Below are 19,031 nucleotides of genomic sequence, written 5' to 3'. Positions count from 1 at the left end.
TCTGAAATGTCACCTTAGGAGCTGGGAAACTGTCACGATTTTGTTATTTTGCATTGAATAGACTGAATTAATCAAATAAACAATGGAAATGCTGCACTATAATCCTACTGATCCTTTGTTTAGAGCTCTGATTTCCATTTTCCTCCACTGGATTGTGTCATTTTTGTTTCGCGGTCCAGTTCGTGTGTCCGTACCTGAAGGTGACACCGCCAAAGCCAGCTACCTGACCACCTAAATTAGTCGCGTGCATCACCTGGAACACCTGTTTTGAAACAAATGACAGCACGTGCCGCGCGCGCGACTCCATCCATCGGCTCCTCCGGGTCAGTTTTATGTGGCTATTCTCTGCACAGTGGGTGGCCGGTAACGCAAAAACACCAACGACAATTCAGCTGTGCTAAAGAGGCTTCACGGCGGGCGAGGTTAGCAGCGGCTGAACGATTAAATTCCACCGTTAAGGAAACACGTAGCTGCCAGTTTCACTAGACTGACCAGCAGACATTAGCTCGAACAGGTTAACGGTGACGAGCTAACGTTAGCTAGCGTTAGCTGTTGACATTAGCCGCGTAGGTCCCGGTCGGAATTCTGCACTAAATGCGCAGATTTAAACGTGCAAACCAAGCTTTGACATCGACTAAAAGACAAACGTAAAGTGTTAGACGTTGAGTGTCGACTGGCAACGTGCCTAGCATAACATAAAAGCAGCTATCGGAACTCGCCCCCTCGCTGTAATACAATGCTAACCTAGCTAGACTGACTAGCTGGCGTTAGCTAGCGCAGACTGCCCGAGACAACTAGTAAAGTTAGCATGTCGGCAGCTAACGGGCTACCACCCTTTTCCGTGCGGAGTCGTGTTAACGCCACACTCAAGTAGTTTACAGGTGTGGTGTCGATGTGTTTTGTTTGAATGCGACTACTCACCAGTGAACTGTGCAGTGACAGTCCGCCGCTGCTTAGTTTCAGTCAGATGGATGCAGCAGGAAGCTCTCATATAACGCGCCCAACCTGGTGAGAGCTGGAAACAAACACACACACACATGCACGGAGACACACACTGGCAGACTCACACATGCATGCGGAGAGAGACACATAAAAGCGACGTGGAGTTTCTACTGCAGAACGCCCAGCTGTGAATGGACATGCAGTGGCTGTCTGACGTTTATTACATGTTCCAAGAGGAGCACAAATACATACCATACAAAACACAGGCATGAAATACGCATGCATGCAAACACACACACACCTGTATACGCCCACACAGCCTCAAGGAAACACGCAGTGGCAATACAATATGAATAGACTATTGTTTAAATTCTAATCCATGCATTTGGATAAATTCTTTATTTCTGTGGCTGTGGTGGCCCATGAAGTCTCAACCAAAGAGGAAATTAAATGTATTTTATGAGCAGGTACAACAATGCAGCAGAAATATAATAATAATAACAGTACAACCACTAATAATACATTTTATTTGTATAGTGCTTTTCAAAAATACTCAGACATTTTACATAGATTATAAAATCAGAGGAACATCATAAAACAAATCATAGCTTCATAACTGGGTATATGACTATTTTCACGTCTAAAAAGGATTTGTACAGCAGGTTGTCCTCTTTGTGTTGTAACCTTGTTTAGTGTGGATAGACTCCAGTCACACCTCAGCACATCAACATTCATGGAATATTTTAAACTGTCACAGACAGCGACTTACTGCGGCTACATGTCACATACACGAAAAATGTATGTGACATGTAGTAAAGTTTATGTAAACTTGCAAGAATGAGTCAGTGACAGGCCCTAAGTCTCGGATGTTGAGCTGAATTAAGATACAAATTACTCAAATTATCTTTTTTTTTCATTTAATCATTTAATTTTTACATTATTTGACATTATTTGGTCCCAGATAGTTGACTATCTGGGTTTTGGAGTGTGGGTGTACTTTGAGGATGCTGCTGTGGGGGTCTGGGAAATGAATATTTTCTGATATTGTGTCGATAAAATGTTTATTTGATTAATATAGAATAATTGTCAGATCAATACAGAATGAAAATAAGTTGTATCCCTAACCTATGTGTACAGATTGACGCATTAAAATGCATAATCTCCACAACTGACGTAGAAAAAACCAACATTTTTCAGACTCCTTCAAGATTCATGTAAATAGTCTTAAATTTGTGTTCTTGTGTTTTTCTTATACATATTTTCTACATATTTAGTGTGTATACACCACCTCTTTAATTAGGGTCCGAGCACCGAGGGTGCGAAGGACAGGCGGTGCCAGGGCACCGACTGTCCAAGGCACCAGCGGTGCCAAGGACCCTATTGAAACCCTAGGGTTTATTAGGGTCCGAGCACCGAGGGTGCGAAGGACAGGCGGTGCCAGGTTTGAAAATGGAGTGTTTGCAGACGTCTAATGTATTTTCTGTAAAAAGAAAGGCAAGATTTGGAAAAAAAAAGGCATTTATCATTATGTTGTCATTGAGCTACTTTGTAGATTGAATCAAAGTGATTCTATTCTATTCAAATGTCTGTATTTCTTCATGATTTACGCTACTGATATTAACTCATAATCACGAGTTATCTGCTAGATACAATTTAATAGAAAACATACGTAAAAGGGGGGACCCTTCATTTTCTTTAAAATTACCAGGTTTAATTTGTAAGGGAGAAATTGTAGACATCTATGATATTTGTAAATGTTTCTGTCTGAGCTGCACTACTGGTCAAAAGTTTGAAGTCACTTAGAAATGCCCTCATTTTTGAAAGAAAAGCAGTTTTTTTTAAATGAACATAACATTAAATGAATGATAAATCCAGTCTAGACATTATTAATGTGGTAAATGACTATTCTAGCTGGAAACGGCTGATTTTTAATGGAATATCTCCATAGAGGTACAGAGGAACATTTCCAGCAACCATCACTCCTGTGTTCTAATGCTACATTGTGTTAGCTAATGCTGTTGAAAGGCTAACTGATGATTAGAAAACCCTTGAACAGTTATGTTAGCATATGAATAAAAATCTGAGTTTTCATGGAAAACATGAAATTGTCTGTGTGACCCCAAACTTTTGAACGGTAGTGTACATCCCCACCTGAAAACAAATGCAGCTCCCTGCATAGGTAACACTAATAATGGTGAGGACAGCATAATGGCAATATCTCGACTAGAGAGCCTAATTTCTCTCTTCCTTTGTACCAGGTGCTTGCTTCACATTTTCTGCTCACTATCAAGTCCTCCATCCGGTATTACAACATTACACATACCTCCATCACTGCTTATAGCTTAAGAAAGAGACAGGTTTTACGCCACAACAAAATATAATTTAATGAATTCACTTTTTACTGTGTCGATCACAAATCTATGCTGATGTAAAAAAAAAAAAATCAAAAGAAATGAAAGGATCCAGCACTATCCTGTCTTAATGTAAGGCATGCAGTCTCCACAGAGCTTTGGACATTGAAAGCTACAGTTCATTACAGTTAAGACGCACCGACACTCAGCCACAAGTACACACAAAAGCGCTCGCAGTGTCCACTCGTTTCTTGGGGGCCCAATAAACATTTATTCTTTACACATACAATGAGTAGATTCATCACAACACCAAAAGTATAGTAGTTCACAAATAGCAATAAGATACGCTAACACTTTCGCTGGGGCTTTTTCTATTTTGTCCGCTCTCGAGGAATAAACGGGATGACATTGCAGGGATATTTGAATATGCGAGTTACACTGACAGATACACAAAAAAGGGGTTAGTAGCATAGCACAGTATGTGAGCGTGGTGCACATAAAATGTGGAGGATTTTAACAGCCGTGACTCTTGCATTCAACCCTATGCAGCAAGCCCTTTTTGGAACTGGTTTTCAGAACCAGTGGAGCCTGTAAAAACATCATTCAGTGAGAAGGACGTCCTTCGTTTGGAAGTTACATTGAAATGCTGCTGTTGTAAGTCTCTTATAAAATGTGCAGGCATTTAACTTATTTCTGTTGTGAAAAAGCCAAATAACCGCTGGGATTCAAAGTGGCCTTAGCTATATAAATACAATTATATATTTGCCTCCATATAAAATAAAATTAGCAATACACAAATATTGCACACCTACGGAGTTTAGATTTCTCAGATTATTGACAAGCTATTGAGGAAAATGTACAAACATGAAAATAATAAACCCTCTGGTGCAGTATAAATAAATATTTAGATATTCAGTTTCATGTCCTTGTGGCTGTAGATGGACCGGATGGGCAGAGGTGGAGTCACGGCTGCCAAGGGAAGATGGATTTGGGCTGTGCGGTGGGTGAAGGTCACGGTGGAGCAGCAGATAGACAAACGGGACAGAACTCCTCAGTGTTGCTGGGCATCCAACTCCCTCTGGCGGCAGCCCACAGCAGTGATCAGGGCAGCCCCCTTACCACTGCCGTCCTCAGAGAGCAGGAAGGTGACGTCACATTTGGGGGCTAGTTCCTTCACTGTCTGTTGAAAGATCCGGGAGAAGCTGAGGGAAGAGAGCCACAGGAGAATACAATTAGGAGTCAGTCCCCGATGAAGTTGAAGAAATGAAAGATGCTTTCCAGTACAAGCAACAAATATATATTTCAATCAAGCTTCACCACTAAGATAGGCAGCAGGGGTAAAGCAAGTGTCATGTCTCAAGATTTTTAGATCCCCAGGAATAGTTTTTAATGCGCCCTCATCTTCCACCAGAAGTAAATAAAATCCAAACAAAACCAGATTACCAGAGAGGACACAGAGGACAAAAGCATCCTCTGTTTCTAGAAAAGTCTACTGTGTAGCATCCTGTGATGACCCCTCAGTAACACCAGGTCCACAGGGCCTGTCTCATGAAGATGGATTATGAAGTTATCTGGCTAACTGAAGACGAATTCAAGTTCAATGAGATCCTCTGGATTTTGCTTTGCATTTGTCCAGTTTTCTTAGTAATCCTAATGAGACAGTTCCTGAGCAGTCCTTTGATTTACAATGCGATTTTTTTTTTTTTTGCCTTTAGATGCTTTTGGGGAAAGGACATGACCCATTGCAGAGCCTAACTTTCTTTTCCATATGAAGTGATAATTCCACTATTAAAGTACCATTCAAAAGTTTGGGATCAGTCAGACAATTTCATGTTTTCCATGAAAACTCACACTTTTATTCATGTGCTAACATAACTACACAAGGGTTTTCTAATCATCAATGAGCCTTTCAACACCATTAGCTAACACAATGTAGCATTAGAGTGATGGTTGCTGGAAATGTTCCTCTCTACCTCTATGGAGATATTCCATTAAAAATCAGCCGTTTCCAGCTAGAATAGTCATTTACCACATTAACAATGTGTAGACTGTATTTCTGATTCATTTAATGTTATCTTCACTGAAAAAACTGCTTTTCTTTCAAAAATAAGTAAGTTTCTTCGTGACCCCAAACTTCTCAACGGTAGTGTACGTTCTTATCCTGGGTCTTACTGTGGGTGCAGCTTGTAAAGCGTGCCGTCCACGCCCACGGTGACGTCCAGGTGGTCCAGTCCTCTGTTCTCACGGATCTTGTCCACCACAGCAGCCATTCCGGCTCCGCAGATCTGAGCCGCACGGCGGGACACCGTGCCACACACCTCCTTGACGATAATACTGTCATCACAGGTGCTGTCGAGTCCCAGCTGTTGCAGGATCGCCCTGACCTGCAGCAGCGCCAGACGATCGCTGTGGAGCGACAGGGTTAGGGGAGGGGGAGCGAGTCAGAGGTCAGCCAACAGCAGGAGAGTCACCAGATACCTCACAGCTGTTCCCAGAGGCTAAGGTAGGCTTAAACAGTGCATAAACTTAAGTTGTCACACTGCATTCCCCTTCTCCCCCCCACTCCTAGGTGTGTTGTCCCACTAGATGCTACTTTTCGGTGAACAAAGCTGCTTTTACATGCGGTTATTCTCCACGTTGTACCAATGTTGTGCACACAGACAGTACAAAAACTGATATAACTGCAGATCTTGTGGTGGTTTAGTTTGGTACATTTTTAATTTCTTACCTCCAGCTGGCCACAGATTTTCATTCATTTCACTGTAGTATGAAAATATACTGTTTGGTATACTTGATTATCCTGCACATTAAATAAAATTTAATAGATATGATGTGGTTGTACAATTATGTAAGTGTAAATGCAGATTATTTAATAGCCTCGACAGTAATATTGTGACTGAATAAATTATCGTGTTTTGCCTGTGATGGATTACAGACCTTATACTAAGTCTGTGTATCATATCTTTTTAAATTATATAGAAATCGGTGAAAAGTGGCAGGCAGAAGAAACCAGCTGAATAATTTATAAAACAGTTCAAGCCATTTACAGGATATGTACATTTTACTAAACTGACTTAAACTGCATTTCACTGCGTTTTATACTGTGTATAATTGTGTTTGTGACAAATACAGGTTTTGAATCTTGAATCTTCAGCATTTAACAGTGCTCACTGACGTGCTAATCTGGTTGTGTGGATGCTGGAATACTTTCTGTATGAATCTGTGATGTTTGGCGTATTCCACTGTTGATGCTGCAGTTACATGTTGTATTTTCCTGTTTTGATGCATCCGTTTCTCTGTCTTGACTACCATGCTCCAGTTAGCAAAATTCCTGCATTTTCCATAATAAGCATCTCATAGAATCCATTAGCCAGACAGTGATGGTACTGTCCCTGTATATATGCAGAAAAATATCTTTTCTTTTTCCTACATGTTCTCTCCCTGTGTGACGGTGAAGATTAGTGAAGTTTGCCAGTGGTTTAACATTAAAAGCATAAACTACTGTGTACTTTTGAGGTTTTTCATGCTTAGAATTGGTAGAGAAAACACACACGTCGACTGGTGAATCACCATCAGTACGTATCAAATTATTCACTCACCTCTCTATCTGCGACAGGAACTTTGTCTCAAAGATGCCCCTGGTCTTGAGCGTCTCTGAGATTTGGCCCCGGAAGAGGAAGCCACGCTTGGTGAGATCGATCAAGATCTGCCTGACAATCTCACCGAGGTACATTCCACTGCACATCTTCTCATATCTGACATACATGAGAAAGAAGTCAGCTTTAGTAAGCAGTGAAATGACAACACACCAAGAAAGATATCATTTTGTATGATTTTACTGAGCTGGGAGACTAACTGCTGTTGGATCTTGTAATGATATGAATGTGTTAAATGGACAGTAGAACACCATCACAACATTACGAAGATACAGTTTGATACTGGAAGTCTCTTGACCTTTGTTTGCCTTCGTTGAGTGAGTTTTCATCCACTGCCTGGTCGTATATTGTCCTGATGTCATCCAGACAGCCATTGTCTCCAAATGCCCCCCACTCCATATTGACACACATGCGGCCCTCATTTCCCTCCACAATCTCCACGTTCTTCATCTCTTCCATGTAACAGGCGTTACTGCCCGTCCCTGAGAGGACACATGGCCACAGTAATTAGATCTCAAACAACGGAGCAATATCTCATTTTAAAGGCTTTCTGACTATAAACATCCTCAGATAAACTGCCTAACTATAGACTACAGACTAGACCAAGGCATTTTCTTTTGGTTTTTGTGTACAATATGAAAAGAGTAGATGCATACTAAAGACGTCAAAACTATGAAGCAAGATATATGGAATTATGCAGCAAACAATTGTAAAATAAGTCTAGATATGTTTTGTATTTTAGATCCTTCAAAATAGCCACCCTTTGCTTTGATTATTGCTTTACGCATTCTTTTCATTCTCTCCATGAGCTTCATGAGGCAGTCACTTGGAATGGTTTTCACTTCACAGGTGTGTCTTGTGAAGGTTCATTTCTTGCCTTCTTAATGGGGTTGGGAGATCAGTTGTGTTGTGCAGAAGTCAGGTTGGTACACAGTTGACAGCCCTATCTGACAACTGTTTGAATCCATATTATGGCAAGAACCAATCAGATAAGAAAAGAGAAAACACAGTCCATCATTACTTTAAGAACTGAAGGTCAGTCAGTCTGGAAAATTGCAAAAAACTTTTAACGTATCCCCTTGTGCAGTCGCAAAAACCATCAAGTGATATGATTAAATTCCCTTAGGAAAGGAAGACCAAGAGTCACCTCTGCTGCTGAGGAGAAGTTCATCCCAGTCACCAGCCTCAGAAATGGAAAGTTAACAGCAGCTCAGATTAGAGCCCAGATAAATGCCACACAGAGTTCTAGTAGCAGACACATCTCTACATCAACTGTTCAGAGCAGACTGACCAATCAGACCTTTATGGTCAAACAGCTGCTAAGAAACCACTACTAAGGAAAAGCAACAAGCAGAAGAGATTTGTTTGGACCGAGAAACACAAGGAATGGACATTAGACCAGTGGAAATCTGTGCTTTGGTCTGATGAGTCCAAATTTCAGATCTTTGGTTCCACCTGCCAGAAAAGCTGAATGGATGGTCTCTACATGCATGGTTCCCACCATGAAGCACGGAGGAGGAGGTGTGATGGTGTGGGGGTGCTTTGCTGGTGACACTGTTGGGGATTTATTCCAAATTGAAGGAACACTGAACCAGCATGGCTACCACAGCATCCTGCAGCGACATATCATCCCATCCAGTTTGTGTTTAGTTGGACCATCATTTATTTTTCAACAGGACAATGACCCCAAACACACCTCCAGGCTGTGGAAGGACTATTTGACCAAGAAGGAGAGTGATGGAGTGCTGCATCAGATGACCTGGCCTCCACAGTCACCTGATCTAAACCCAATCCAGATGGTTTGGGATGAGATGGACCACAGAGTGAAGACAAAAGGACCAACAAGTGCTCAGCATCTCTGGGAACTCCTTCAAGACTGTTGGAAAACCATTTCAGGTTCTACCTCATGAAGCTCATGGAGAGAATGCCAAGAGTGTGGAAAGCAGTAAGCAAAGCAAAGGTGACCATTTTGAAGAATCTAAAATATAAAACATGTTTTGACTTTTTATACAATTGTAAGTTCACTACATAATTCCATATGTGTTCATTCATAGTTTTGATGCCTTCAGTGAGAATCTACAATGTAAACAGTCATGAAAATTTTAAAAAAAACCATTAAATGAGAAGATGTATCCAAAATTTTGACTGCTAGTGTACTCCAATTTCAAAATAAACTTCAATGCTTTTAGGAAAGAAGTTTTTAAAACAATTGGTGTTTCACTCACCTGCAATTAGTCCCACCTCACATGTGGGTTCCTCATATGCACAGGTCATCATCGTCCCCACTGTGTCGTTCACTATGGCAACCACGTCTAACTCAAACTCCTACAAACAAAAAACAAAAAGAACACTTGTCACAAGCCAGAGAACAATGAAATTACATATATGCTGTCAGTGTTTTAGAAAAATGCTACAGTTCAATAATCATGCTTTGTGTAGTAAGGTAATTCACAGAATGAATCTAGTGTCTATTCAATGTATTTTGAATTTAAATTATCATGTTACTAGACCTTACCTTTAGGTTTAAAGTGTTAGCTGTATAGTTTTTACTTTCTCTATAGGGTACAAAATAACAGATAATTACTGTTGTAAGTTAAATCCTTTTCAGAGATGTTAATACATAATACAGGGTGTCCCTAAAGTCTGGACACTCAGGACATCTTATTCATTCTATTTTTTTTTTTTGCCTCCGCAGATTAAATATGGCTTTGTCGAAAGAAGAAAGAGTTGAACTGGTACTTCTCAGTGGATGTGAAGGATGGACATATCGAAAGACAGGGTTAAAGTTAAGGAAGTGATTTTTTGGGGGGCTGGGATGAATTTTGAATTTAGCCATGACCAATCCTTTACTTTCGACTGATACATCTGATTGTCCAGAACAGGGTTTGTCCATGACAAACTTTTTAACCACCTTCACCACTGTGGAAAAGCCAAGTGGAATCCTTCTTGGTTGACATGCATTAAATTCATCTGCTGTCTTTACGATATGTCCAGCCTTCACATCCAATGACGAGTACCACTTCAACTCTTTCTTCTTTCGAATTTAACGTGCGTCATCCAAAGAGATTCCAACAGGCCGTGTCATGGACAAACTCCGTTCTGGACAACCAAATGTATCTGAAGAAACTGAAGGATTAGTCATGGCTAAAATTCATGCTAGTCCCAAAAAAATCACTTCCCTAACCTTAACCCTGTCTTTCGATATGTCCGTCTATCACATCCGCTGAGAAGTACCAGTTCAAATTATTCTTCTTTCAACAAGGCCATATTTAATCTGTGGAGGCAAAAAAATATGTAGTTAATGAGATTTCCTATGTGTCCAGACTTTAGGGACACCCTGTGGTATTCTCCAGCTGTTCACTCTTTAATAAAGCAATGTTAAGTCTACGTTTCTATCATATGGTGCCAAATGAGTGCGCATTAATATCAGGCCTGACAGCTCCTCAAACACCACACTGAGCACAATGCAGTTCACTCACACTCCTAGACAGACTACACAAATGAAAAAAACAAGTTGTTTCAGAGGGCTGCAAAGTTTAGGAGCACTGCCAAGCGCATAAAACACAGGGCCATCCTTGTCACTGCTGCAGGACTTCCACGTGTTATTACATGCTATTGCGACAATAAACACACCGAACTTCAGTCCTGCACTGCTTTACCTGTTCAGCTATCACATTATGTTCAGTTAATACTTACTGGGTTCTCGATCTAAAAGAGTGAAATCAATACATGAAACCCAAAAGATGCAACATGTGAATAGGATTTGTCAGTCAACAATCATAAAAATGTCTTTGGTTAAGAAGAGTGCTTGGCTTTCCCTATAGCATATGACTCCCATAATCTTCAGCAGTGGGATTAAGTGTGTTTATGTATGCCAGCACTCGTGTGTTCATGCCATGTAGCTGATAAGTACATTTATGTAGTGTGATGTTCTTTGCTTATGACGAGTATTTTGGCGTTTTATTCAATGCCGTGTTAGTTTACGTCTCCACATTCTTTTCTTTTGTTGTGCTGCAGTGCTTAAAGGAGCAAAATATAAAATAATAGTCAAATAAAAGTACTTCTGTAATGTGGGAATATACAGTGAGTAGATAAACCACTACAATTCATGCTAACAGACTGAAATCATTTATTTATTATCTTAAAACTTTAAAGGCTGATTTAACCAGTTAGCAGCACATATCTACTATTGGAGAAGTGTGTCAACCAGAAATGACAGGATAATAGAAGAACTTCTGAAGCAACAGGAGGCAACAATCTAAAATGAAACAAGTAGAAACTATGCCCAAATTATACAAGAGCCACTGGTCCAAAAAATATGAAGTCTTTAAGTTCTTTACAACCAGTGCTGAGCAACAGTGTCAGTACAAGTACAGCAGCATCAGTACGAGTTTAACTACATTTCTCAGTGGTTGTATTTGTCGATCTGAATCATGACACTGCCATCATACGCAGACATTTATATTCATTGTCAACAGAAGCATTCCATTTGCCAGTGGAATAACGTGTCAGTCCTTTGTGCAGTCTGCAAACAGCAGCTTGCAGCTTGTCAGCAGCTAACAACTGGACGCCTACATAGTTTTTCATTGTCTTTAAACAGAAAATAAATACATTTAAACATAAAATTGGTGAATAAAGTTCCTTATGATGTGGTAAACTAATTTTGCTGTGTCTCCTCATTCCTCTAAATGTTGCTTCAGTGTGGTGAATCTGGAGTAACTGGCTGCCCACTGTAGTTACAGTTAATATTTTCCACTACACTTCCACTAAATTTCTCATATTTTATATATTATTATATTTATGTTGATGTATTTTTTTGCTTGGGCTTCACATGGCTTGGTGGTTAGCACTGTCGCCTTGAAGATCCCCAGTTCGCGTCCCGTCCTTTCCGAGATCTTTCTGCATGGCGTTTGTATGTTCTTTGCATGTACATGTGTGTGTTTTCTCCGGGCACTCCGGCTTCCTCCCACAGTCCAAAAACATGCTGAGATTAATTGGTGATTCTAAATTGTCTGTAGGTGTGAATGTGAGTGTGATTATTTGTCTCTATATGTATCCCTGTGATAGACTGGTGGCCTGTCCAGAGTGTCCCCTGTCTTCACCCTAAATCAGCTGTGATAGACTCCAGCCCCCCGTGACCCTAATGAGGATTAAGTGGTGAGTAGATAATTGATGGAAATATATTCTTGCTTCTGCTTTATTCCTTAAACTGCTTTTGTAACGCTCTAGTTGAAGCAGCGCTCCCAATTTCGCTGTATGCACTGTCATACAATGGCAATAAAGGCTTTTGTTTAAGTTGATTTACTGCTGGTAGTGCTGCTCACTACGCTTCCAAGTAGCTCGTCCAACACTCTTCACAACATATTCAAAACAAAAACTGTTTTCTAAGTAAAGCAGCAGTCAGAGGTAAATTTTAACCAGCAAAATAAAATGCCAGATGTATATTGCCTAAAATACACAGTTCTCTAGCATGCAGCTTTAAGGTTACTTGAACAAATCTTGATTAAATTAGACCATTTTTTCGGAGTTTTTGCTCTCTCGGGCTATCATTTTCTTTCTGTGGCATTCTTAGGTTGCCATAAATTGTAAAATAATTTTATGTGCAAAAATCAATGGAAAACTGTGGTGTTTGTGTTTTCATCTGTGTTGCTGCAGTTCAGGAAGGCATATGTAAAGTTGTGACTGAAACAGGTATACTTGTGAGCTGTGATTACCTCTTTCCTCTTGATTGCTTCCCGAAGAAGCTCCACTACATCTTCACCCTCACAGTCCGTGGCCTTGAAACCTTTGGTCCAGGTTACAAGGATACCCTGCAGGGTACACAACACAAAATGAAAATCTCTAAAAAAAAAATACTGTATTTAGATATAGCCACACTTTTGCCAGTTAGAATGGCATTCATTAAAGCACTGTCCATGAAGGAAAAATGTGGATGCAGACATTGTTTGGGCATTTTTTCTTCACGTCAGCGGTACGGTTTCTTGTGTTCAGCCTCATACATGTTTTAGAAGTAACTGGTGTAGTACATACTGCATCCAGGCTGGTCTGATGGCAGGGGAAAGAGAAGGTGAAACCCAGCGGCAGTCGAGCACTTTTCATTCCCATGTAGTCCAGGAAATCGGAGATGCAGTGCACAATGTGGTCAAAAAGCTGGAAATAAACAACATGCTTTTAGCCTTTGTATGCTTGGGAGATCGGTGAGGTTGGCCGATGCTTATCTCTCCATGGTAAGACAAAAATGTTCCTTATCTCCAGAGCAACCAAAAAACTACATGCGCTACATAGGTTTGGATTTGTACGGCTGCGTCCGTAAAATGTCCTTTATTGTGGCTAAAGGTGTTGAGTAAATACAGGAATATACCTACGTCAACAATAGGAAAAGTACAATCTGTTACTAAGAGAAAGGGACTTCTGTTGGAAAGGAATGAGAATAATTTCCAAGAGACTGATCATTACCTCTTCTCCTGTGCCCTGCATGACTTCTATAGGAATGGCGTAGATTTTGTTATGCATCTCCACTGTTCGCCTCTTCCCACTGCGAATCTTAACCAGAAGTACACGGAAGTTCGTTCCTCCGAGGTCCAGAGCAAGGAAATCTCCGTTTTCTGTAAGAAAAGCCTTGTTAGCTTGAGAAGCGGTAGAAATAAATCTGTCATCTCTACTGATTGTGTTTTAGAAGTAATGTTGCTCCCACATGTTTAAATAAATTTGCTTAAAAATGGAAGTTTCCTTGCTCGCTTTAGATTTGATTCTGCTTACAGAGAATCAAGACAAAATGCTATCAGTCACCCCTTGTCTAGTACATTTTTATATAATTGTTGAAGCATGTTGTGTTCTGTGACGTTAATCTGCTCCTGCTCACAGCCATTAGTCACGATAGATGAGTGGTGACAGTTCAAAGTGAAAAGGGTGGAATGTGCTTACAGATTTTTTAATGTAATGCAGGAGAACCCGATTCATGATGGCTTGCTACATCAAGTAATGTAAAAAAGATTTTGGAAAAATGCCAAGTGAACAAACTCTGCCTCCAACTACAGTAGGAAGTCTTAGCTGTATCTCAGTTCCACACAGTCTCTTTTGACTACGCTTAACCACCACTGACTGTGCTTAAAAGTTGGAGATTTTGTGTTGAATCACCTGTACTGCTGTCTCAGACACAACCAAGCAACACTTCTAACCTGAAATAGTGTCTCCAATTACAACAAATCAACCACCGCATTTGTAATGATTCAGAAAATTTATCACTGATCAAAGTTTGTCTACCGAGTCCACAAGTCCATCTCATAAAATAACTGACTGCAAACTGACTTACAGGGGACAAAGTGGTGGATAGAAAATGCGTGGGTGGTTATTAAACTAACTTCAGCCGGCTGTTTGACTGCTGAAGGTCCTTAGTTTCCTGTCAGTCACAGCAGGGTGGCAACGCAAGATGAAAAACTCACTGTACAAGCTCTCTAACCCTAACTGTGGGGTTAGAAGGCTGCTGTGACTCACGGAGGGAACTAAATGGAAATTGAAAATGTGAATGGAAATGGCAGTTTGCCCATGTTTTTTTGTTTTTTTTGTGTCAGCAAGCACAAGTCATTTTGAACAATTACCATGAAGCAGCTGATCAGTCTATTTGTCATGGGCATGACTGATGAATTCCATAATTACTCATCTAGTTTCATGATACATTTAGAATAGTTACTAAGTTATGACACTGTAGCCTTGCAGCTAGAAGATCCTTGGCTTGTGTCTCGGCTTTCCGGGGATCTTTCTGCATGGAGTTTGCATGTTCTCCCTGTGTATGCGTGGGTTTTCTCTGGGTCCTCTGGCTTCCTCCCACAGTCCAAAAACATGCTTAGGTTAACTGGTTACTCTAAATTTTCTGTAGGTGTGAATGTGATTGTTTGTCTGTATACGTAGCCCTGTGACAGACTGGTGATCTGTCCAGAGTGTCCCCTGCCTTCACCATAAGTCAGCTGGGAAAGACTCCAGCCCCCCACGATGCTAATGAGCATTAACCGGTGTATAGATAATGAACGGATGGACTTAGTGACGACCTAAATGCTTGTTTCAATCAGTAATCATGTAACCTTTGTTGTTTCTTTCTCCAGAGATTACCAATATATTTGACAAAGATGAGATAATTCTCTCTGACACAGGGATAGTCTGTGTTTCAGGTGGGGCAACACACCACTATAATACATGTACTGCATTGTGCAACTCTGCTTTCACTACACACCACACTATACGGTTAACCCTTAGATGCATAAGTGGGTCAAAAATGACCCGGTGAGGTCGTTTCCTTGCGATATCTTAGTAATGAAAATTTTTTTTATCATTTCGTATTCCAGCTATTCTTCAAAAAACATGTTTTTCAAATCATTCCATTTAAATGTACAGGTTCCCTTTTACACTTTTAAAAAATTGTAATATTTGTATTGCTACCCCAAGCTCTTTATCACTGATAATATCATAAAAGAGGTGATGCACAAACTTGGAGGAACAGAGTGGAGAAATGTCAACAAAATGGATTTTGACATTCTTCTATTGCTGTTCATGTTCAAAATCTGTTATAAAGCAAAAAATAAACATATTTCAAACATGAAATCATTCTTGTGTGGGCAAAAATATAATATGGAAGAGTGTAGGGTCCAATCAGTCATGCATCTAAGGGTTAAACAGAAAAAATAAATGTTTAAAAGAGGAAACAAATTCTACGCCTGTCTCTGTAATTTTCTTTTAAGTCACCTGTTCCATCCGGTGTAGACCGAACAAAGGTAGGCAACATTTTGACCGTAGCTTCCTGGTGGCTGCTCTTCTTCAGGCCTCTCTCAATCTCTTCCCTCATCCGTTTCTTCACTTCTAACAGCTGAGTTTTGCTCAGCCGGAATTCTGCCAAAGTCTGCTGAATCTGGCGTGCTTGTTCCGTTAAACGGTACGCCACTGCTGTCACCATGGCTGCGCCTTTCGCACTCCCGCTTTCAGACAGCAGGAAGCGGACATCTGAGTCGGGGACCAAGCGACGCACTGTTTTGTGCAGACGGCGAGCATATCTGTTCGGAGAGCAGAAGATATTCTCATGAAAGAGGTGTCTGTACAGCAGTATCCAAAATGTCCCCGAGTGAACATAGAGGAATGTATTTGACAGTAACAGTATCTTCTTTCCCCACTGCTACTGTCACTGTGGCAGCATTATTGAACCTCGTCTCCTGACTATTGATTTCAATATCAATCTGGATACTTTTGATATTGTGTCATGACATGGTAAAGTTAAATATAATCGACAAAAACACAGTAATTACCAAATTCATGTTGAAACTTATCTGTAAAGATGATGCAAAATGGTTTGGATCAAACAGTAATTACGCCGTCAGTTAATGCAGCAGAGTTATGTGACGATCGGCGTCTGTCTGTCACAATATTAAAAACAGATTCGCAGGTGCGTGAAACAACATTGGTTTTAAAAACTTCTTTCCTAAAAGCATTCAATCCCTTAATTTATTTTTAAATTTGAGTATATACCGTGAAATTGTACGGTTAAGTATTTGTTATACAATACCATACTTTTTTTTGTATTGTATACCAAAACCAAAAGACAAGACTTTGGTCTAGTCTGTAGTCTGTAGTTACTCTGCCAAGGAACGCAGCATTGGTCTGTCTGCAACATTACTCAAAAACAGACTCATGGATTCGGAGGAAGTTTTCAGGGAACGTCAGAAATGACACAAGGACCAAGTGATTAGATTTAGGCAGTGATGCAGCTTATAGTCTGGATCCACGGATTTGTTAAAGATTTCTGTATCGTAACAAATCCACCGCTGTGGACTTATCGGGACTTATCCATCAGAAATGATACAAGGAACAATTGATTAAATTGTGAGGGTGTTTCTGAGTTCCATCAATTCCTGCTGCCCGCTACATATTTAGGTCACGTGATTCAGTATCCGTACATAACGTGCACATGCGTAACACGCATCTGTGCTCGGCGTGAGGTCATTTCATATGTGGGTAAGTCTATATTAAATGGAACCATTCTATGTTGCCATGATTTTTGATCATCAATAACTAAAAAACAAAGGCTGCATTTCTGACAATGCCATACAGGGAAATGAATAGCCTTGGTGGAGTTCTGTGCTCTGAGTGCTTTCCTTGTTTTGTTGTGTTTTTGATTACGGCTAGGTCAGAATCATAAAATTTAGACAATAAAAACATGTCAGCTAACATAATATCACACTATCATAATAAAATTAAATACACAATTGTTAATGCAGAATTATCATGCATTCACCTGTTCCTTTACTGAAAAACATTCCATCAAAAGAAACCTCAATCAGAATCAAAACATCATAAATCCTCATATGATTTCGATTTATGTGGGAGTTTTCATTCAAGACTGATTTATGAAAGTCTGAAGCCATTCAAAGGAATGTCTGCTGTACATCCTCTGTATTCCTCAGAGAACACGGTTTGTAGTTTGTGGTTATTCTCTTATCTTGGTTCTGGAGCAACATTAAGGCCAACATTAAGATATCACAGTGTTCAGGATGGAGCAGGGCGTGTTAGTGTTTGTGTTTCTTTCTCGTGGAATACTCACTGAGGATGCATCTTGTAGAGAGATCCGTCGATGCCCACTGTGGTGCGAAGGCGTGCAACTCCTTTGTTTTCCTTAAGGCGAGCGAGGATGGCTCCCAGGGTTGCAGAAATTAGATTTGCTGAGCGGAAGGATACGATGGTGCACACATGCTGCACGGCCAGACAGTCCTCATCTGAAGGCTCCACTCCGAGCCTCGTCAGGATTTCCATACATTTCTTCAACCCTTCTTTAGTCCTAAAATGACAGTTATTTTCTGTTATAAACCCCTTAACTTGAAGTCACCTTGAAAACTTAATTCAAGCGGTAAATTTTGTGCAAAGAGCGTTTCCCAACAGAAGCAAGATCTTTTTTTCTTCTATGTTTTTTGTATTGTACTCTCACTCACTTCTCAATTGCAGAGACATGTTTGGTCTCAATCTTCCCTTTTGTCAGGAGCTCAGGGGTTATTCGTCCCTCAAACAGGAGTCCTTCTTTGGCCATCTTGACCAGGATGAGTCGAACCAGCTCGCCCATGTACATCCCACTGGCCATCTTTTCAAACCTGGCCAGAGAGAGAAAACAAGGTACAACAGCTATCTGTCAGTTCATCTTCACTTCAAAGGCCCACAGCAGAAATTAGCATGCTACTGTTCCTTAGCACATTGACGGTCTGTAACCTTGTCTGCTGGTTCTGCAGTTATCTTATGGTTGCACTTCAAGAAGTCTTTTCTAGAGCAGTGTGTATGCAAAAATACTACAACGAATGATGACCGCATTAAATCCCCAAGGAATCCAAGAATAGTACTTTAACTACATAAGTAGAATACTGTTCAGAAGTTTGGGGTCATTTAGAAATCAATTAGTTAATTAATGAAGATAACATTAAATGAATGAGAAATACAGTTTAGACATTGTTAATGTGGTAAATGACTATTCTAGCTGGAAACATCTGATTTTTAATGGAATATCTCCATCGGAGTACAGAGGAACATTTCCAGCAACCATCACTCCTGTGTTCTAATGCTACATTGTGTTAGCTAATGGTGCTGAAAGGCTAACTGATGATTAGAAAACCTTTGTGTAATTATGCTAGCACATTAATAAAAGTGTGAATTTTCATAGAAAACATGAATTTATCTGAGCCACCCCCAACTTTTGAATGGTAGTGTATATACAAGGCTGATACGCATCATTATAGACATTCTAGATGTATAAGACATAAATGATTGTGAAAAACATTACAAATGAAGGCACGGAAACGAAAGAGTTAAAGAAACCTCTTACAGCTGCTTTCCTGGGTTGATGGAACCTCTGTCAATCTCACGGTCGAACTCTGTGCGAATGTCCTCGAGGGAGCCGTCATCCCCAAAGGCACCCCACTCGGTGTTGATGCACATCCGGCCTTCGTCTCCTTCCACCAGGTCGATGTGACGCAGCTCCTCCATGTAACAGGCGTTTGTTCCCGTTCCTAAAAGGTCGCACAGCTGCATGACTCCTGTACATGGCATTTTCTCTGTGGAG

At 40.4% G+C, this 19,031-nt stretch overlaps 1 protein-coding gene across 1 annotated transcript in view; it reads right to left on the bottom strand.

Moving 5' to 3' along the window:
• Positions 1-3,532: 3,532 nt before the first annotated feature.
• LOC110966020 (hexokinase-1) overlaps positions 3,533-19,031 on the bottom strand; it is a 32,243-nt gene continuing 16,744 nt past the window's right edge. The window contains exons 7-18 of the mRNA XM_022215241.2: positions 18,795-18,978; positions 17,917-18,072; positions 17,532-17,765; positions 15,686-15,990; positions 13,406-13,554; positions 12,980-13,099; positions 12,664-12,759; positions 9,175-9,274; positions 7,248-7,431; positions 6,893-7,048; positions 5,466-5,699; positions 3,533-4,495 (exon numbers count right to left, since the gene is read on the bottom strand). Coding sequence (XP_022070933.1) covers positions 4,345-4,495; positions 5,466-5,699; positions 6,893-7,048; positions 7,248-7,431; positions 9,175-9,274; positions 12,664-12,759; positions 12,980-13,099; positions 13,406-13,554; positions 15,686-15,990; positions 17,532-17,765; positions 17,917-18,072; positions 18,795-18,978 — 2,069 coding nt within the window. The 3' untranslated portion in view covers positions 3,533-4,344. The remainder of the gene's footprint in view (positions 4,496-5,465; positions 5,700-6,892; positions 7,049-7,247; positions 7,432-9,174; positions 9,275-12,663; positions 12,760-12,979; positions 13,100-13,405; positions 13,555-15,685; positions 15,991-17,531; positions 17,766-17,916; positions 18,073-18,794; positions 18,979-19,031) is intronic.

Source organism: Acanthochromis polyacanthus, chromosome 3, assembly GCF_021347895.1.
Source record: "Acanthochromis polyacanthus isolate Apoly-LR-REF ecotype Palm Island chromosome 3, KAUST_Apoly_ChrSc, whole genome shotgun sequence".
NCBI classification, from domain to species: Eukaryota; Metazoa; Chordata; class Actinopteri; family Pomacentridae; genus Acanthochromis; species Acanthochromis polyacanthus.
This window is presented reverse-complemented; position numbering and strand designations above follow the sequence as displayed.